Below are 21,148 nucleotides of genomic sequence, written 5' to 3'. Positions count from 1 at the left end.
GATTTTGAAAGAAAACATTCACAGGTATTTTTCATAACAATTATTTAAAATGACTTCAAAGTGGTTTTGCACTGGAAAGATATTCTGGTCTCATGTAAGAAGAGGTAACTTCGTGTGGAGCAAAAACAATGAATACTGTTACACTGAAAATAAATTTAAAAAAATTTAAAAATAAAAAAATAAAGAATTTAAACCTCAAAAAAAAAAAAGAGGTAATTTCTATACTGACATCCGGTTGTAAGCAGCAAATCTCTCTTAATGTGGTAATATTGTGCCAACTAAACATGAGGGTACAAAAATCACATGGCTGAGAACACGCAAAGAGCCCAGATGTGCATCGACAGATGAACGCATCGAGAAGAGGTGGTCTATATACACAATGGAATACTATGCAGCCACCGAAAAAAACAAAATCTTGCCATTTGCAATGATACGGTTGGAACCGGAGGGTAATCTGCTCACCGAGATCAATCAATCAGAGAAAGACAATCGTTATACGATCTCACTCATATGTGGAATTTTAGAAACGAAAACAGAGGAGCATTGGGGAAGGAAGGGAAAAATGAAACAAAATGAAATGAGAGAGAGAGACATACCATAAGAGACTCTTAATCATAGGAAACAAACTGAGGGTTGCAGGAGGGGACAGGGGTGCGGGGGTGGGGGTAACGGGGTGATGGGTATTAAGAAGGGCACGTGATGTAATGTGCACTGGGTGTTACATAAGACTGATGAATCACTGACCTCTACCTCTGAAACTAATAATACCTTCTATGTTAATTAATTGAATTTTTAAAAATCACATGGCTAAAAATTAATGAATTGAACTAATGAAAATCGGCACATAGCAATGTTCTGGTAGGATAAATTTAACTGTTCAGTAAGGAGGAATACTCACACTACCTTTGATCAGCTGTGTAGGATTTGACTAAACTGAATGTTGAAAGAATCTATCCTTGCTGGGGGCGGGTGGTGTTATTGTTATGTGGTTATGCGGCCACTCACCACTAGGGGGTGGTAGTAGTACCTGCTTTTTCATTTTCTGGCCACTGCGCCTCCTGAAGTCTGTAAAGCAAACGCACTGGAAACAGGATACATTTGGGATACACATTTTTTTGGAGGGGTGGAGGAGATACTCATATACATGTTCTAGCGTTTACCTCCAAATGTAAAATTGAAACTCATCTGCTTTATACCTAGATCTGCTCCCTGAAAATGAAGATCTGCAAACTTCGGAATCACCCGAAAAACCTGGAGTCCCAACATTCAGATACTGGGCCAGTCCCTTTGAGATTTAACAGATCCGGAATGTGCATTTGCACAAGTATGCCTTAAATGGTGTGTGCTCTGGGTGGTTCCATTCACACACACACACACACACACACACACACACACACATTCTCTATTTTATGGCCCTGAACTGAAGTCTGTGCTAACAGATTGTATTAATGGCCTCCAGCCTTTGCTGCCTCCCGCCCTCACCTTCTCACCCCCACCCTCCACCAGGTGACTGTGTGGTCCTCTCCCCGAAGGAGGGAGCTGGTTTCCCCTCCTTGCACCCAGGTAAGATCTGTAGCCTGTCTGGCCCGTAGGAAGCAGCAGGAGTGACATCCCAATTGCAAGCCCAAGAGAAGGTCTATGTTTCCCCTTCGCTCTCCTGCATCTCTGCCATCACCGTGAGTCTATACCTGAGCCAGCCTGATCCAGGACACGAGAGCTACGGAACACAAAGCTGAGTGCCCCCGCCATCTCAGACAAGGCCAGTCTTCATCCGCCAACACCCAGATGTGGGGACCAAGTCCACCCAGTATGAGCAGAGCTGCCCAGCCCACCCCCAGCTGAGCCCAGACCCACGAACACCAAACACTAGATCATCCACTCCCGTCTTGCAAGGGGCCACCATTAATCAAAGGAGGTGGTTTGGGGGAGAAGAGAGACCAAAGGAAACCGCTTTGCCTCCATCTGGTACTTACCTGCTCTTCTAGCTTTCCCACCAGTAACAGGAGTGCACGGTGTCTGCTCTGTGTGACGGGTTGCCATGAAAATCAAATGTAATGATACAATTCATGGGAAGATGGTCTGTCAGCCAGGGTTCTGGGCGGCTCTGCGAGCACTCAGTGTCCTCCGGACCGTGTCCCACACGTGGGCTTCCTCACTGAATCCCCACAACCCTGCGTAACGGCGGGGCCGTAGCCCTGTCCTTTCCGTCCTCAGACCCTCCTAACGCAGGTCTTAGTGTCGGCGTCACGCCAGCAATGAGTCCTCGTCTCCCGAGTTGCTGTCTTCCCATCACCCTGCCTCCTTCATGGGCTGTATCCCCATTTGTAATTTTATTTTTCTTCCTTGCGGTCTGTTTGTCCTTGCTACAATGAAGTCTCCATGAGTGTGTAGGACCTGTCTGATCCATCCTTGCGTCTCTGTGCCTACCCCACTATATGGTGCATAGTAGGTGCTCAACACACAAGGGCAGAACAGGAGACCAGATGGCCGGAGCATTACCCCATTTGCAGATTAGGACACGAGCATCTTAGTCACTTGGCAAAGCCTCCATGCAACTAGTTGCTGAGTCAGATTGGAACCTGGGCCTGTCTGGTTCTGAGGCCCAAGTGTCTTAGGTGGCCTGGCCTTGCCTTCCCGGGAGGGTTTGGTTGTTCGCAGAAGACGGGGGCCATGGCCTTGGGTGGGAGGGAGAAAGGCAGCCATCAGAGAAGACAAAACAAAGCTCCGGCCCCAGAGGCAATGAGTCAGAAACCTCAACCCCTTAAAAAGCCAGACACGCTCTGTAATTAGCCATCTGCGCGGGATTACACATCGCCCTCCTCGGTCGCTGCCGTCCCAGAAGCTCGAGTGGGGCGTGTGGTCAGAAGCGGGGGTGAGATATGGGGCGTGCCGGGCTTCCTCGGAGGCTGGAAACCTCTGATCGTGCACATGCAGGTATGGCCTCACTGACATCCGTGTGGGATTGGGCCGTATCACGAGACCAGCTTGGAAGAGGAGATTCAGGAAATCGTGACCGGGAGGAACCAGGCGCCCCTGTGAATTCCCTCACACCAGCAGGAGCATCGGTTTGTGGGTTTTTTACATTGCCATTACGAGGCAAACACCCGCAGTGCACTTCATAGCATTCTCATTCTAAATCCCATCCAGGTCACTTGGGACAACCGATGCTGGTTTTCAACTTACCCGATACTTTCCTTCGGAATCAATGCATTTATGTTAAAAGATAGTTGCTTGGAAGAACAATGTTCGGCAAACAATAGTGCAGACTGTACATGTCTACGAGCAAGGACCCGTGGCTGAGAGACGCGTCCATAAAGCGTGGGAAGCACGAGCGGGTAGATGGGGAACGGGATTCCGGCAGGATGCAGCAGGACCTTCGCACCGGGTTCGACCTCCCGGCCTTGGAACTTCCTTCCTCTCCTGGGGAAGTCCCTTCCTTCCGAGTCTTGGTGGGTGGCCGCCCTGACCTCCCCCTGCAGACGCTGACAATGCCCGCTGCCTATTTCCCAGCCTCCCTTGCAGCAAGGGCGTGGTCACATGACTCCCATGCAGCGAGGGCGTGGTCACATGCCTCCCTTGCAGCGAGGGCGTGGTCACATGACGCAGTCTTCACCAATCAGGTGGACGCGGCGTGCCGCGCTCTGCACCGGAAGGAGTGAGGCTCGCGCGGATAGACGGATGTCTTCCGGGGTGCATCAGCCGGAGTCACTGCGGCTCGCGACTGAGTGATGGGACTACACGTGGGCGCTGCGAGCCTCAGACGCTCTGCGGAGCCGCTGGCCGGCGCAGGCGGCAGAGCCGAGGGCGGTGGGATCCGCGCTTTTCAGGCTGGTCTGGTCTCTTTGACAACCAGATCATCTCTGCCGCTGTTCTTTTGTTTGGGTTTTTTAAGATTTTTATTTATTGGGGAGAGAGTGAGTGACAGCGCGAGCAGGGAGAGGGGCAGCGGGAAAGGGAGAAGCGGACTCCTCGCTGAGCGGGGAGCCCGACACGGGGCTCCATGCCGGGACTCCGGGGTCCTGACGGATGTCGTCGTATCAGGGAAGGTTTGAGAAACATGCCGGGGCTGGTGCCCTGTGCAGCTTCCTAGAGTTTCCACTAAGCTCCTGCGAGAAAACGTCTCTTTGAGCCGAAAGGTGGTTCATCTAAAAGCAGAAGTGGAAGAAAATACGGCTTTGCTGAGATTGTTTCTGCCTGAAGCCCACAGTCTAACGTCCAAGGATTCAGAGATGGGCAGGGATGGACGACTCAAGTTCTAAGCCAGGAGTCGGCGCCTTGGCCTGTAAAGGGCCAGACGGTAAAGGGTTTAGGTGTCCCGGGCCGCCTAAGGTCGTTGCTGCATTCTTCTCCACGTTTTTTTTTTAGCACTCTTTAAGAACCAAAATGCGTTCTTCGCTCTGGGGCCTTAAAAAAAGCAGGCCTTTGGCCGGCGAGCCGGTCGTGTTTGCCAAGCCCTGTGCTAAACCACAGGTCAGGGGCGTGGAGGCTGAAAGCGGAACAGAATGGGGGAGATAACTAGAAAAGATAGGCCAGGTCCTAGCCTTTTCACCAAAGGGCCAAGCCCAGGGATGTAGCTACGACGATCACAGCTTGACATTCTGGCCTCAGGAGACACAGCCACAGGATGAGGAGACAGATGTTCTCCAGCTCAAAGTCTACCCCGCCTCATAAAAGACCATAAGGCAGAACCACCCAGCTCTGCTGCTACCAGAACCTTCAGCCACTGGGGATTGATTCTGCTTCTGCTCATGCATTTTCCAAAGAGGATCGTTTAGGATAGACATCCTGTTCCTTTCCCCCGTTACATGTTGGGGACATCGGGCGTCTAGGACTTAGCTTCCTGTCACAGGTTGCCAGGCCATGAGGTGCCACATCTGATAAAGAGGATAATCCGTGTCGCCAAATGACCCCCCCCCCCCCCAGTTGGAAGTACTAACTGGTTTGGGCTTCAGGCTGTTTACCTCTTGGGAAGGGGTTAGTTCATTTCATGAATATATAAGAATCTTAAAAATTCTTACAGAGTTATGTGTGCATGTGGGGCAGCCCAGGGATGGACTGGGGCACATAGTGTCCGTCACTTCTCTTCTCTTTTCTAAGAGCGTGCTTCCTGAGTATATCCCTCGCTGAAGGAATCTGATCCCCGGCTAAGATGTCAGTGCTCAGCGTGGTCATTTTAATGACCTCTGCCAGTGTCTGGGTTAAGCATGAAATCTGGAATCCTCAGGCCAAGGGCATTGGGAAGAGTCTGCCAAAGGGTTCTAGGAAAACTCTTCTTGTTCCTAAAAAGAGACAGACACACAAAGAGACAGTTCCCTTCTTGTATTAGACCAGGGGATGGCAAACATTTTCTGGAACAGGCCACATCGTATTAGGGCTTTGCAGGCTGTGCGTGTCCTACGGTGACTCTGCTAGCAAAGCAAGAAGGCAGCCAGTGTGTGATAGCGAGACAAGAGGGCATGGCCGTGTTCCAATAAAACCTTATTTATGGACACTGGAATTCGAATTTCATGTAATTCTCAGGTGTCACCAAGTATGCCTCTTTTCACTTTTTTTTTTTTTTTTCTGATGGGACTAAGGGAAGTGTAGAGCAGGGCTGAGACAGTACTAACATCGAGTACAATGCTTAGGCTATAATATACACATAGTTGGTGAATAAATATTTATGACATCCTCATGATGAAATGATCCCTTTACCGTAAAAATGAACACACCATCATTAATGCAACACCAGAGTACCTAGCAGTATTAACGAAGCAGTATTAACAGATCCCAAGGGAGGGATACAGTAATAGTAGTATAGACTTCCGAACCCCTCCGTCAGCAAGGGATACATCATCCAGGCAGAAAACCCCTAAGGACATATTGGATTGGAACCAGACTTTAGACCAAGTGGACCAGACAGACATCTCAGAACATTCCCTCCGAGAGTAGCAGAATACACAGTCTTCTCAAGCACGTGTGGAACATTCCCCAGAATGAATCAGGCTAGGTCACCAAGATTTAGTGAATGAATGAATGACAAGCTTTCTTCCAAATGGAAGAAATAGATAAAATTGAGTTCTCTGGAGAGACCACCATCTACCTGCTACGTGGACCAAACCCCAAGCCAAGCCAACCAACAGGAAACCCTAGAAACACCAAGAATACAGACAGTAACTACTGAAGGTTTTAGTTTGCAACTCACATGTAGAGACAAGGGAACGTAGGTTCCCCAGATAGATTGCTTTTACTACCTTTGGCATTCCTTAGGTAAAAATTCAAGATCTCTCTCTCTCTCCTCATTTATCTATGTACCTACCTACTGACCTACCTTCCTACCAACCTACTTATCTACCTATGTATCCAGCATCTTCTTGTTTCTGGCTGCACTTTTCATTTTTGTAGCAGAGTGTTCCGTGAAGATAGTCTGATTTTCATCATCACTCAACCTCTTTAAAGCAACAGTCTTTATCAAGCAAACTGGAGAACAGGGCTGTCTCTGTAATCCTTGGAGACCACTGCAAATACAAAATGGGGGACTGTTGGCTCTGCTATCGTGGAGGACTTTCAGATGGTACTACCAGATCACTAACCAAGCATGGAGTCCTGAGCCCCTGCGGGTCCTTCCTCCAGGAATCCGGTTCCATGAGAGGGAGAGGGCACTGGAGGCTGTCCTGTGATGAGTTGTCAGACATCAGTTGCTCCCTGCAAAGACCTCACACGATTGTCTTGATGAGAAATCACATGGTGCCTGTTGCTCGAAACGGCAGCGTTGTCCCCTGACTGTTGGGAAGGTTGGAATACTAGAGGCTGATGGCCTGGGTAATCTGGTTCCGAACTTTGTCGCGTACAGTTTCACATTATATAAAATATAGAAAATAGACTACTTTAAAGGCACATGAAACAGAACGTACCCAACTATCCTAAAATCACAATTTGTCCCCAAACCAAGATTCAAATTTAGCTGAGGCCTTTCCCTCACATTACCCCCCAAAACCACTGCCCCCCCAGTACACAAAACTGTCACCTGTTATATTATGAAGTAACCTCTCAACTATTAGCAAGTTATTTCCCCATTCAGGCAGAATTTTTTAAATAAAGATTTTACTTAATCATTTGACAGAGACACAGCGAGAGGGAACACAAGCAGGGGGAGTGGGAGAGGGAGAAGTAGGCCTCCTATGGAGAAGGGAGCCCGATGCAGGGCTCAGTTCCAGGACCCTGGGGATCGTGACCTGAGCTGAAGGCAGATGCTTAAGGACTGAGCCACCCAGGTGCCCCAATCCAGACAGATTTTAAACGAAGCCACAGCTCCTGTGGTTTTTCCAGCTATGTTTAGTGTGTGTGCCTACGGCCTCGGGATCAGGGTTTCTCCATCACCAGTAAATACAGAGCATATCAGGACTCCCATACGCACAGGCACACAACCTACAGCAGAAAGGATGTGGCGTTGGGGGACATCCCCAATTCTCCAGTATTCAGGTCTGAATATACACATTCACTCAGGGCAACAAATCAGTCCTCCAAACTCATCTGAACAGAGACCCAAAGTAATTTTAATGCAAATAACAAAACAAGTTAGTCTGTCTCCATCCGTAGCCCCTCCACGTGAGAATTACAGTACTTATAAAAATGTTCTAAAAGGCGCAAACTACAGTTCCTTCAAATACGGTTATTACGAGTAACATGTTTGGTCCTAATATTTGCTTCTTGGGTGTCTCAGCTAATTTGCTGTGTTGGGTAACTGATAACAAGCACCGAGGGAGGGCTGGGTCTGCCTACAGGTCAGAAATTCGGACAGTTTTGTCCTCCCCGCTTTCCCGGTGCAGGTCACGCCACCGGTGGGGTCGGGGGGTCGCGGGGGAAAGCAGCTCTCATATTTCACAAAACCTTGGTGTCACAGATGGGTGTGGCGACCAGCTAGAAAAATCCATGGGGTCGTCACAGATGCTCAAGTTCGGGGGAATGATATTCACACACTGCCTGGCAGAGTAGGCTTTCCAGACCCCTGGCTCTAAGATTTTTTGTTTGTTTCCACTGTGGCTACAAGAAAAATCTAGAAAAGCCACAAGGGTGAGAAGCCCTGGGGCACGTTGCCCCACCTTCCTCCTTGAGGCTCAGGTAGCATCGTGCAAACCCCAGGGGTGTGACCGACCCTCCCTACCCACAGCAGGGCTAACGGGGGTTTTCCGTGGAGGCACGAGGTGGCCACTGGTCCTGTCTCTGTCCCTAGGTCACCCTGCACAGTGTTGGGGTCCTGTCTCAGAGAGTCTGTCTGAATTCGCTTGCCCTGTGTTTTGAGAGCCTCACCCAGCGCCTGGCACATAGTAAGCACTGACTAGTCTGTTGAAAATGAACGAGCAAGTGAATGACTGGATGGAGAGAGATCCCAGTCCTGCTCTGGTGTCCGTGGTGGCCCTAAATCACTCAAACCAGACATCTTCCCAGCTCCACGGGACCCGGGCTGATGAAGGTCAGGGGCAAAAGCACATACATGGCACCAGCACTGAGAGGGGGTGGGTGGGTCCCCCACACAGCCCCAGCAGCACACTCAATAACTGGGAGGCTACAGACAGCGAGGTGCGGAGAGCTTCTCCACGGGCCTTTCCTGGGGTCACCTGCCTGGCCGCACATGGAAACACTGCTCCCACACTTAAGGACAAACTACCCACCCCCCCGCCCCGCCGCCACCACCCTGGCACCCCATAAGATGGTCTCAGAATCGCCCAGAGCACCCTTCACCCAGACCCTGCCGAAGCATGTTCCCTGGGGGGGGCAGTGTGCGCACCAAAGTGGAAAGCCATGGCCATCTGGAAGCTTCTCACTGGCTTTGTTTGCAGTCAGGACACCGGGCCCCTCCAGATCCAGAGACGTGTCCTCTGGAGGTAACCCAGACCACACTGCCCAGTGAAGGCACTCCGTGTGGCTGGCTGGAGTGGTATTTCAGCCCATCTGAGTGCCTCTGGGATTTGCAGGGACAGAGCAGTCTCCCCCCAACCCATGAGCTTCGCTTTTGAACCCCTGGTTGTGTTCTCTGCCGCCTTCCTCACTGTGCGATTACTTTTCGTAAGTATTCAGCTGCCCTCTCCACGGGACGGCGAGCCCCAGAAGAGCCTGCCCACATGGCATCCCCGGTGCTGGGCAGGCACCAAGCCCTCTGCAATTTATGCTGTTGAAGGAACGGTGGGTGGGTCCACTGAGGCCAGCAAGCCTTAGAAGGCAGGGCAGGAGGAGGAGGGCGGGGCCTTCCTACTGAGAGGAGGAGGGAGGCAGCAGCACCCCTGGGCTGTCTGGCTGGCTGTGGGGGTGCGGGGCCGGGGTGCTGTTGGGAAGGCCCACCTGTGAGCAGCTGCAGGACGGATGGGGAAGGCTGGGGTGATGGAGGCCAGCAGAGGCCGGCATTCACCATCTGGACACAACAAGATCTTTAACATTTATGAGGCGGCTCTGCTTGCCTGGCCCCAGGGCCGTGGTCCTCAGCTTCAAGGAGCTTCGTGTCCCCAAGGAGCTTGTTAGAAATGCAGGTGCTCAGGCCCCATCCCTGAAGCCTCTAATTCCGTAGGTCTAGGGAGGGCCCCTTACTACTGTTTGCTGGGGATCACGCTGAGATTCTTTGCCTTAGGAAGGTGAGCCTAAATCCAACCCCAAGTTAAAGATTGCCTCCCCTAAGGCAAGCCGGTAACAGTGTCACAAAAGGTGGGTGGCACTTTCTTGACCCAGCCCAGCACAGGAGGCTTTGGTCTGGGTATAGACACAACACAGGGGTGACACCTGTTTCTCACATGGAACTTGGCTAAAGATCTGAGCAGGCTTCACCCCTCACCCCACCTCCAACCCTAACACAGACTGAAGGGGGAGGGGAGGTTGAGCTGGGGGGGTAGGGGCTCAGCGCAGCTCACACCTAGGGAAGGATGTCCCCCTGAGACCTGGAGTTCTTGGTCTCTTGTCACATCACATCACATCCCCAGGGTTAAGAAACTTCCTGCTGAATGTTTTTGGACTTGAGCATCGCTGGATTGGGGGCTTGGTCTCGTTGAGACTTTCAGATGGGCAGGAATTCTGCACCCCAGCCTTCATGGTCTATTCTCTGATCTCAAGAATGCAAAATTCTTCTCTCTCTCTCTTTTTTTTTTCTTTTTGGCTTTTAAAGGAAACAATATGTTTGCTAGAAAAACCGCACACAAAAAATTGATTATATACAAAACGGTTATCTGAACGTAGATTTTTGTAGGGCAGCAAAAGCGACCTCACTCCAGGGCTCCTATTTGCGTTTCCTTAGGATCAGGTACATGAGGCCGCTGATGAAGGTGAAGGCGAAGGCCACCCACGCCAGGATGAACGAGTAGCCGTAGCTGCCTTCCTGAACTTGCCGGTAGAATTCGAAGTTGCTCTTGTGCAGGTCTTCACGCCGGTCTGTGTATATGGAAGCCGCAATCATGACACAAAGGCCTGCCGAGAGCAAGCAAATAAATCAGACACCGACCGCGTCACAGCATGGGCCATGAACCCGAGGGGACCATGGCCAGAGAGGAAGCACACTTGAGCTCTGATTATTGGCGGGTGTTTATTTTAGTCCGGGTGAAAGAGCACTGTTGCTATTTCATCGCAGGGCAGAGCTGCCCACTCTGTATGGCTTCACTTCCCGCTTGCGGCTAGCGGAGCCCGATTTTGCCTGGGCAGCTGGAAACCCAGCCCATAAGTGGTCTAAGGCCACGGGTCAGCCAGACAGAGAATAGTTCAGGGTCTGTGCGCCACATACAACCTCTGTTCCAACTACTCAGCTCAGCCGAGGTTGCGGTGGCTGCGAGGACATAGCCGCAGGCAGAATGCAAATGAATGGGCGGGGCTACGATCCAGTAAAATGTTACAAGACCAGGCAGTGAACCAGATTTGGCCTGCGCACCATACTCTGCCAACTGTCTCCCACCCCCAGGCAATCCTGTTCCTGTTTATTTCTAATATGTTCCAGTTCTGGCCACAGAGAAATGCTTCAGTGAAAAATACTACTCCCTGGAAAAAGACAGGGAGGATAAAGCACTTTTTTTTTTTTTTTTTTTTTTGGTTGCTGTGCTTTCCCTTGTTAACTGCTTCAGATACTGTTAGGTCAGGAGGAATGTTTGGAGCTACAGCAGCCTTTTGGGGGCCATGAGGAAGTCATTGCTGACACTCTGAGGATGAAAGCATCCAAGGGTCAAGTGGAGGTTCTTGCTGCTGCTGCTGGGCTGTCAGACCCACAATGGACCTTCCACCTTCAAGCTTTTTGTTGTTTCAGAAAAGCAACAGTCTTTGGGGCTGAAGTCATTGTTAGTTGGATTTTCCTCTTACTTGAAGTCAAAAGCATCCTGAGTGAATCACCAACGGACGTTAGTGGCAGGATGAGGTCAAGTACCCTGATCTTCCCTGGGGAACCTGTGCCTCTTCCCTCCGTACCAAGATAGCCCATTCTTGATGGCAGCTCCTGCTTACCCTGCAGATCTTGGCTGAGGCTTCCTGTCTCCAGCACGGCTGCTCTGATCCTCTGTCTAAATCCCGACTCTGAGGTATAAAATGTTAGGCCACAGCATGTCGGCCGGCTTCTCCTTTCCAAAGCCTCACCCGCTGCACGGCTCCTGGCTCCTGCTCACGGTGGCCGGGAAGGGAACGCTTATTCCAGGAAGCCCGTCGCTGTACTTACATGACATGAGCTGGATGATGGAGGTCAGCACGAACCTCTCTCCCTGCTTGAGGCGGAAGAGTTGGAGCACAAAGATGAGGAAGGCGATGCAGCAGAGAATGGTGGACAGGATCATGGTGGCCTGGACCGCCTGCATGGTGGGGTAATCTGTGGGGAGAGGGCAAGACAGCAGGACTGAGGACCGCAGACCCCTGGGCCCCTCAGGTGGGCAGAGTGACGGGACAGCTCCAGAGTCGGGGATGATGGGAGGCAGAAGTACGTTTGCACAGTATGAGCACCAGAACAGCCAAGGGGTCGTCCCAGTGTCCCCTCCCCCAGTGTCTACCTGTGCACTGGACCAGAGGGTCTCCAACGTCTTTTTTGGTAAAGGGAGTGAGAACCACCTGCTCTGTCATTCTTCTCAGCACATGGTTGGGGATTTTTTATTTATTTATTTTTAAGATTATTTATTTATTTATTTGAGAGAGAGCATGAGCGAGGAGAAGGTCAGAGGGAGAAGCAGACTCCCCATGGAGCTGGGAGCCCGATGTGGGACTCGATCCCGGAACTCCGGGATCATGACCTGGGCTGAAGGCAGTCGTCCAACCAACTGAGCCACCCAGGCGTCCCATGATTTTTTATTTTTATTTTTTAAAGTACAAACCCTTGGGTTCCAATCTGGCAACCTCTGGTTTGGGAAGTCAGGATGGACGGGTCAGGATTAGGGGTCTCCAGAGGGACTCTGGGGAATCTGGGGCTCACAGGGTTGAGTGACCTTCAGAAGTGCTCTGGGAACTACCTTATATGCCCTGAAAAGAAGAGAGTTACCCTTGTGACCACTATTTAGGAAAAAGAGAAAAGGAGGAGCTCCCTTTTGGAGAGCAGGGGTCTGCAGAGGGAAGCCTCAGCAGAGAAAGGAGCCGGTCTCAGATGGAGGCCACGGCACTCAGGGAGGACACAGTGGAAGCCCCACGCTGCGGGTGTAGAGAAAGGATCAAGGACACAGACTGGAACGACCTGCATGGCTCTCAGTTTCCTCCTCCAGAACACAGGGATGATAACAGCTCCCCCCGCCTCAGGCAGGGGAAGTGGAAGGAATTCATCCATGCAAGGATTTTAGGGGGTGCTGCCAAGAGGGGAGTCCCGGGTAAGGGCTGAAGGTTATCACCAGGATGCAGCTAAGAGAGGTGAGGGGACAGTGGCTGAAGTTGCCCAGGAAAACCTACGAATGAGCCTTCTCCTTTTTTCCGACTTTTGCCTGAAATTGACAGGAGGGAAGCGTGATTCCTAAATCCTTCACGAAATGCTTGGAGCAACAGGTGCTGGTTCATCCTGGCCACATGTGGGGATCACCCACAGGGCACCCAGGCCCTTGGCCCATTCCTTATGCTGAGGAAAGAAGCTTGACCACCTCCCGCCGACACACACACACACACACCGTATGACTCTGTTTACACAAAGTCCAAGAACAGACAGAAGGAGACGAAGGTGACAGAAGTCAGAAGTGGTTGCCCTTGGGACAGGGCCTGTGGGAAACCAGTGGAAATGGGCCCAGGGGAACTTTCTAAGGTAGCAGGAAAATTCTCTATCTTGCTTTGGATGGTCGTTATGTGGGCATATATGTAATTGTCCAAACTCTATAAGCTGAGACCTTAAGAAGTACATTTCTTATTTGTAAATTATAGCTGCATGAAAAATACAAATCCAGCACACTACACAGAGAGGATGTGGGTCAGAATCAGAATCTCCGGTGTTGGAACCAGGCACAGGGGCGAGGTGGGTAAGCTTCCCCCAGGCAAGACCAACATGGGCCCAAGGCTGGGACCCTCTGGCTAAGAGTGGTGTTTCCCAAATTGGTCCAATCTCAGAAATCACCTGGAGGCTTGTTAAAAATACAGATTCCTAAAAAAAAAAAAAAAAACCCAAAAAACAGACTCCTAGACCCCTCTCCCGGAGATGAGGGCACAGTGGTTCCAGGGCGGCCACCAGAAATCCGTATTTGGAATCCCCCAGGGGCATTCCAAATACAGCTGCTGCAGATCCTTTCCATCTCCTTAAAATGAGGCTATCGAAATCCTATCCCCCGACGGGATGGCCCCGGGACACGGAGCCTCTAGGGGGTAAATCAGGTTGTGAGGGCGGAGGACCGGTTGGGCTCTCTACCCTCCGCCCTGTGAGGCCAGCGGCCGCGCACCAAGAAGAGAGGCTTCACCGGACGCCCGATCTGCCGGCACCTCGAGAGACACAGAAGCTCTCCTGGGTCCAGGAACAGGGAAGGGAAGTGTGCCCCCAACTCCGCTGGGCCCAGCACGCCCCCAGCCTCTGGGTTCTGCACACCCCTCCTGTCTCCAGCTTGCACAGAGCCCTCGGCCAGGCCCCTCTGGGGGACCCCAAGAGTGCAAGGGCGGGCGTGAAAGCAGCGAACGGGGTGTTCACTATCCACAGGGAACAGCTAAGGGGCGCTGCACCGGCTCACCACTCACCCTGATAGCTCGCATCGATTTCTGTACAATTCGTGTTGTTGACACACACTCTCCAGACGTCTGCAAAAAACTCTTCTCCTACCCACCAGGCCTGTAAACACGGAAACACAGTACAGGCCGTTGGTTAACCAAGAAGACACTCCTCCTACTCGGCTTCGAGGCACAGTGGTCGGTCAGTACTCGGGACCCGCGCTTCTGTGTCTGCCCTGTGCATGCAAGTCACCAGGAGTCGGTTAAAATGCAGATTCTGACTGAGAGCTCTGGGTTGGGGCCTGGGATTCTGCATTTCCGACAGGCTCCCCTGTGTGGGGGGTGGCTGAAAAGTAAGACACGGGCCGGGGACCGGGCCCTCCCAGGGCACAGGGGCACAGACAAAGTTCAGAGGGGGGTCACAGGCATGCACTGCGGTTAATCCAAAGACTTACAGGGGTGAAGTCTCGGGGGCAGGTGGTCAGAGAGGCTGAAATCTAGGGGCAAGGCCTAGTACAGAAGGAATGATCAAACAAAACCCTCCTCTTTCTGTCCAAGTGTCTGCTTCTTCTTTGTGCTTCTGAGGCTCCCTGCCCAGTGGGCCCTCTGTACACCATCCACCCACCCAAACACAGGAATCTCCCTCTCCCATCCTCCCGTCCACCGACGGTCGCTGAACTCCCACCATGTGCCAGCTACATATCAAGTGCAATTCCTAACTCCTAACGACACCCGCTGACTCCCTGAGAGGCAAAAACAGGGCTTGTATCTTCTCAGGAGTGCACAGCAGCACAGACACCCAAGGGCCCCCGAAGGATTAACGGGGGGATTAACGCGGGCCTGGGCTGATGCTTTTTGGCCCCTGAGGTCTGTCCGTCCCTTTCGCCGTGTCTAGGACCCTTTCAGGATCCCACAGGGGTAGAGGCAAGGGACACTGAGAGGGGGCTCGGAAAGAACATTCACAGTAGTGAATTTATGTCGCAGACCGTGGGGTCCTCTGGGTAATGGCAGGCCCAGTGCCTCGAGCCACAGTATCAGTGTGAGAGCTCTGCCCTGGACACTCACTTCCAGAACCTTCAGGAACTGAAACTGATCACTGCATTTACCTGCCTGATGAGATCGAGGGTGGGGAGCGGTTCGAATCCCAGCTCTGCTGCTTATGGCCGCCTGCACTCCACAGGGCTCACTCCCTACAGGGCAGGTGTTGTGATGGTCTGTTTGTTATGTGATGATAAATTAACAGGGGTCCCAGATGTAAGCAGAGCTGGTGGCCACTCGTGAGGTGCACCTGGGGGCTCTGGGAGCTGTGTTTCTGACTCTAAATGCCCCTGAGGCTTAACTGATCGGGATTGAAGCCAGGCTTTTGGATCAAGTGTGGGCCACTGAGGACCTCGGTACAAAGCTTCATTTCCTGCTGGGACAGACAGTAATCTATACCAATAGATTTTATCAAATGCACCCTTGCCATATGGCTGGAAGCTCAGTACTTACGTAAAAAGTTCCATTTTTCAGGGGAGCCTGGGTTATCGAGAAAGTTCCAAGCATGAGCTTTGCTAGGGAGGACTCTCAATTGGGTTCCTGATTTGCAAGGGCAGGAGGGGCAGAGATCACCTGGCATGGGTCACCTAGGGGATCCAGGGCAGCGGTCGTCCACTGAGGGTGGTTTTGTTCCCCCTCAGGACATCTGGCCACGTCCAAAGGCATTTTCGGCTGTCACAAGTAGGGGTGGGAGTGCTTGCCATCCAGTGAGCAGGGATCAAAGATGCTGCTAAGCATCCTACAGTCCACAGGATGGCCCCAGAGCAAAGAATGATCCATCCCCAAATTGCTGAGGTTGAAAAATTTATCTAGAGGAGGGTTTAATCCAAGCAGCATCCTCAAAGAGCTCCCTACACCCCAGCCACCACGCCAGGCTCTGGGGGGGGGGGGGGAGCATCAGGGATGAGAGAAGCTAGGTCCCTGCACACCCACACTTGATCATGAGAGGCTCCCAACCTCCACACGGAGGCCGAGTCCTTGGGCCTGAGCAGAGATGTCGTCATAGGGAGGACAACCCCATATCCTAATCAACTAGGGGAAGTTCTCCATCCTGCTTCTATGGACTGCAGGATCCAGGGGTTGTGGGATGACGGGAAGGAAAAGGAACTCACATTGTCGATGGTGGCGACGAACAGCAGCGCAGCAGAGGTGATGTGGAAGATGATGATGAAAGCCAGAAGCACCAACATTTTCACCGGGCGCAGCGGGGCGAGGAGTCGCGCTTAGAGCCCAGAGAGACAGAGAGAGAGACACGCTAAAGGGGGGTGCAAAAGAGAAATACATTCGTCAATGACAGAAAAGAATTAAATAAAAAACAGGCAATTTTTAGTGGGGTTTTAGAAAATCAAAAAATGGGGCACCTGGGTGACTCAGTCTGTTAAGCATCTGACCCACTCTTGATTTCCACCCAGGTGGTGATCTCAGGGTCATGAGACGGAGCGCCGTGTAGGGCTCCTCACTCAGGAGGGAGTCTGCTTGGGAGTCTCTCTCTCTCTCTCTCTACCTCTCCCCACCCTCGAACTCACTCTTGTTCTCTCAATAAATAAAATCTTAAAAAAAAAAAAAAGGCGAAAACCACTCTTCTCATCATTCCTCATCTGGAGAGGATTTACTGCACAAAATCTGGCAGGAGGAGCTGCCCCTGGTTGCATCTAGAGCCAAATATTCCTCGCGGTGGAGGACAAGGGAGGACCAATTCGAATCTCGAATTCAGAAAAGCATCGGACCTCTTTCATAGCTTCGTGCTCCGTAAAGGCGCCAGGGCAGGAAGGAAAAGGACTGCATTTCCCAGCTTCCCCTGCGGGCAGGGTGGAGCCTTGTGACTGACTCTGGCCAATGGGCTGCAAGCAAGGCAGGCAGATATCATTTCCAGGCTGAAGAGCAGGTGTGAGTTCTCCCACATCCCTCCCCTATGACGCCGTTAGCATGGTGCAGCCCAATTCCTCGAAGTCTTCCACTTTGGACAGATAGAGTGATGGACAAATAATTCCTCTGGATGTTAAACCACTGAGATTTGGGGGTATTTTTTTTTCTTTTTTCTTTTTTCTTTTTTTTTTTTTAACTATGGCTAGACAGTCTCAATAATATGCAATAGGAAGTGACTGCAAAGTGAGATTGGAAATCTGGCTAAACAACTGGGGTTGTAGCTGGTTTTTAGAAATGATGCTGGAGAGCTCTTCAAAGGGTGCCAAAGGCATTCATCCATGAGGGCTTGTCCCATGTATGACCATGCTTATTCTCACTCGTGGAACTCATTATTATTCCTTCATGGGGATGGACTCTTGTGGGCTCACACAGAGTGACTCCATAAGACCCAGGACTCCCTAACACCCAATCAGGAGCCTTGGCTGCAGAGCTCAGCCTGGGCGGTCCCAGCTGTGATTCTGCACGTCATCAATTAGAAGAACCCAACGAACCAGCTCAGAGATTTTTCCAGTTCTTCTTAAAAGGACAAATACTCTTTTATTGATGCCTGCATCATTCTTTTAAAAAAAAAATTTTTTTTTATTAGAGAGAATGAGTGGGGGGAGGGGCAGAAAGAGAGGGCGAGGCAGACTCCCTGCTGAGTGTGGAGCCAACATGGGGACTCAATCCCAGGACCCTAAGATCATGACCTGAGCTGACAGCAGATGCTTAACCAACTGAGCCACTCAGATACCTCACACCTGCATCATTCTTAAATGTCATCATAGGCTGCTCCCAAACAGATTTCTGACCTTTGTCAAAGAGCCAACCTCATCGCGAAGAGCTATAAACGCCAGGGTGATAACAGACCTCATATGTTATCCACTTCAGATGACATAAAAGCATATGGACACATAACCAAAACTTTCCAGAAGAGGGGGGAAAGGCTGTAACTCAGTTTTCTCCAAAGTGTGGAACTCAGATGCTATAGGGCATGATTTTTGGTTGGAACATTGGTTGATACGGCATTAAATAACACTGAACCACAGAGTGAGAAAGTCCTCTTCTAATCCTTCTGAATCCACCAAAGAAAAAGACCCAGTTTGGTGCTGTCTCAAACACCTGCCATTTAAAAAAGAAGAACAAAAGAGAAGAGCAGAAGAGAGAAGGAGAGAGAAAGAAAGAGGAAGGAAGGAAGGAAGGAAAAGAAAAAGCAGAACTTTAGGTAGGTCAGTGTAGCTAGAATTTAACAATGTCGTTTAGATTTTAATACGTTCATTTTTAAGGTTCTTCTTATAAGAAGTAAAGCTATTTATAGACAAATTTGAAATTTTGAAAGTGAGTCATTTGAGAAAAATATTATGTAAATAAAAGGAATGGTGGCCTTTAACGTTAACAAAAATCCTGAGGCTGGTTCTCAAACGCCTAATTCTGCGAGGCACTGCTTTAACACCTGGAATTCCAGACATTAGCAAGGGGCTCCTGCAGAGAAAAGAGTTAAGGTTTTACAAGAGGTCTTGAGCCCAGTGTAAGAGAAAGATCGAGGGGGGCATACAAGGGTGGCTACAGATTGGTTTGAACTGGTAGATGTCCAGGAAAATGAGGACATAGAGAAGCAAATGCCAAGTACTTAGTGCTCCCCCACGATGACGTCTGGACCTCCTGTAAACACAAAATGCGGGTAAAAAGATAGAACTTGTGCACCTAGGACATTGCTCGTGACCTCATCAGGGGCTTTGGAGGACATCGTTCATAAGTAGAAGAGATCCCCCAAACCTTTAAGAGGGGCCCTTTGCTGCTGCGTCTTTACACCAGGCGTCTCTGTAGCTACTATCCCGGAGGCGACTGTCCCGCCTCCCTTCCTCCAGGGAACCAGTCTGCAGGTTTGCCGTGCGTCCCCCCAGGAATAGGGGCTGGGTGGGAACACTAATTCCCCACTCTTCAGGTTTCCGTGTGGAGGGAAGAGCACCAGAGTAGCACTTCTGGCCTCATGCCCCGCCCTTCGCTCCTGATTGGAAGGGGTCCCACTGTCCCTTTCTGGATTGGTGGAGCTCGGGGGTTAAGGGCGCGCTGCGGGCTGTGCTCTCCCCCACACCTCCTCCCTCGCTGAGGGACGCGGGAGCGTTTGCTCGCGCGGAGCCTGGCGTCTCCCTTTCTTGGGGGCAGGGGGTGTCCCCCTGGGCTGATGGCGGGCGGGGTGTGGAGCCGAGAGCCCGTGCTCCAGTCCGGCTTCTCCCCGCACCGGTACCCCTCCAGCATGACTCCTTTTCAGCCGCTGCACCGCCTCGCCCGAATGGCCGCCTGCCTGGCGCCGGCCTGTGAGGCCGAAGCGGCGGTCGGGGGCTCGCCGGTTCCCACGGATGGCCCCTGCGGTCCGCTCCGAACATTCTTCGACTTCAAGCTGCACTGCCAGTGGACATCCTTACGTTTCTTTTTCTTCTCTTTCACGTTTTACTTTAAACGATTCTCTGCTCCCAAGGTGGGGCTCGAACTCAGGGCCCCGAGAGCAGAGGTCGCAGCTGCACCGACTGAGCCCGCCGGGCTCCCCCGCTTCCACTCACGCCCCTGCACGCTCGCGTCCGTGCATCTGAGGGGCAGAGTCCTAGAAGCGGGGGTTGCCGGGCGTTAGGACGCGCACCTGCAGCTGACTTGGCTTTTACCCTTTTTGTACTGGGCGTGGCCTCACGGGGTGACGCTGTGCCATCTCCGTTCGCAAAGGTGACCTAGGGCACCCACGTCACCTCTTTGACCCATTCCCGCCCGGAGTTCCGCAGGAAGCGCGATCCTCGTGTCTACACACCAGCCTCCGCCATCTGCTGGGCCCTTCCCAGCGGAGCACCCCTACCCACGACACCACCCCCACCCCTGTGCACCCTCTCTGCAGACCCTGAAGACACGCCGGGCCCTGGGCTGGGGGGGGGTGGTGGCATGAACACCGGTCCACCAAACCCAAGGTGGCACGGAACTGAACCCTGCCGTTCACAAAGATTTATTTTCCCTCCCCGCAAAAATGTCACACTGAATGCCCATCCCTCTTGGTTCCCTTGTCCTTGTGGGCTTCCGGCTCGGTCTCAGTTCCCCGGAGCAGAGTTCCCTGGAGGACTCCCTCCTTGCCACCCTCACCTGGCTCTCCCTTGCACGGTCTAGGTCTCAGGTCAGCACCCCCTCCTCAGAGAGGCGCCCAGATCACCTGCCGTGAAGCACCCATGTGCCCCCCCCATATGGTCTCTCCTGTCCCCCTGGCTTATTTTCTTCCAGGGACTTCCATGGGTTCAAAGTATCTCCTTTGTTCCCACAATCCTCTCTCTCCCCGTTTGCTGCCGTGCTCGGTGCACAGAAAGCTATTTCTCATCATTTGTAGTTTTAGAAAACGCATAAATGTGCCTGCTCTTGAGAAGCCCAAAGCCCTGTTAGACCAGAGGCAGGAACTGAAACCAGGGAGGGCCACAGCTTGCTGCGATCCCACAGCGAAGCAGGAGCAAGGTCAGGATGGGATCGTGCCCTGACCTCTCCCTCCAATGGCTCTTTCAACCTCACTGGGGGACCCCTCAGAGGACGGGAGACAGTCTGCCAATGTCAGTGAGCATTTCCCAGCGGCCTCTGCCCTGTGCCCCCCAACCCTCACCAGGGAGCACCAGCCGCCGTGCCATTCCGTGGGCCACTTCTTCAGGGGCTGAGCCAGCCCAGGTTCGGAAAGGCCGCCTGGATTTGGGCACGGACCTGGCTGCGTTCGGTGAACTTTCCAAGCTCCTGTCTAGAAATCAAAGTCTTTTTTTTTTTTTTTTTAACAGATTTTGTTTATTTATTTGACAGAGAGAGACACAGGGAGAGAAGGAACACAAGCAAGGGGAGTGGGAAAGGGAGAAGCAGGCTTCCCGTTGAGTGGGGAAGCCCAATGTAGGCCTCCATCCCAGGACCCTGGGATCATGACCCAAGCCAAAGTCGGACACTTAACGACTGAGGCCCCCAGGGGCCCCTAGAAATCAAGGTCTTAAGACTTGCAGAACTTCTCTCTTCAACATACATGTTGAGGGGTGCCTGGGTGGCTCAGATGGTTAAGCTTCTGCCTTCAGCTCAGGTTGTGATCTCCAGGTCCTGGGATGGAGCCCTGCATCAGGCT

At 51.9% G+C, this 21,148-nt stretch overlaps 2 protein-coding genes across 6 annotated transcripts in view; both read right to left on the bottom strand.

Moving 5' to 3' along the window:
* The window catches only part of GRIN2A (glutamate ionotropic receptor NMDA type subunit 2A), a 724,518-nt gene that overhangs the window by 592,060 nt on the left and 111,310 nt on the right, over positions 1–21,148 (bottom strand). For 2 of the 5 annotated variants that reach the window (XM_059155285.1, XM_059155291.1), the window contains exon 1: positions 1,970–7,368. The gene's annotated coding sequence lies outside the window, so the exon portion shown is untranslated. Of the gene's footprint in view, positions 1–1,969; positions 7,369–21,148 lie in introns of those variants that run through there. The other 3 variants (XM_059155287.1, XM_059155289.1, XM_059155286.1) reach the window with 3 other exon arrangements.
* EMP2 (epithelial membrane protein 2) overlaps positions 7,514–21,148 on the bottom strand; it is a 30,127-nt gene continuing 16,492 nt past the window's right edge. The window contains exons 2-5 of the mRNA XM_059155301.1: positions 16,236–16,378; positions 14,116–14,206; positions 11,654–11,800; positions 7,514–10,428 (exon numbers count right to left, since the gene is read on the bottom strand). Coding sequence (XP_059011284.1) covers positions 10,241–10,428; positions 11,654–11,800; positions 14,116–14,206; positions 16,236–16,313 — 504 coding nt within the window. The 5' untranslated portion in view covers positions 16,314–16,378 and the 3' untranslated portion in view covers positions 7,514–10,240. The remainder of the gene's footprint in view (positions 10,429–11,653; positions 11,801–14,115; positions 14,207–16,235; positions 16,379–21,148) is intronic.

This window comes from Mustela lutreola, chromosome 17 (assembly GCF_030435805.1).
Source record: "Mustela lutreola isolate mMusLut2 chromosome 17, mMusLut2.pri, whole genome shotgun sequence".
NCBI lineage: Eukaryota > Metazoa > Chordata > Mammalia > Carnivora > Mustelidae > Mustela > Mustela lutreola.
This window is presented reverse-complemented; position numbering and strand designations above follow the sequence as displayed.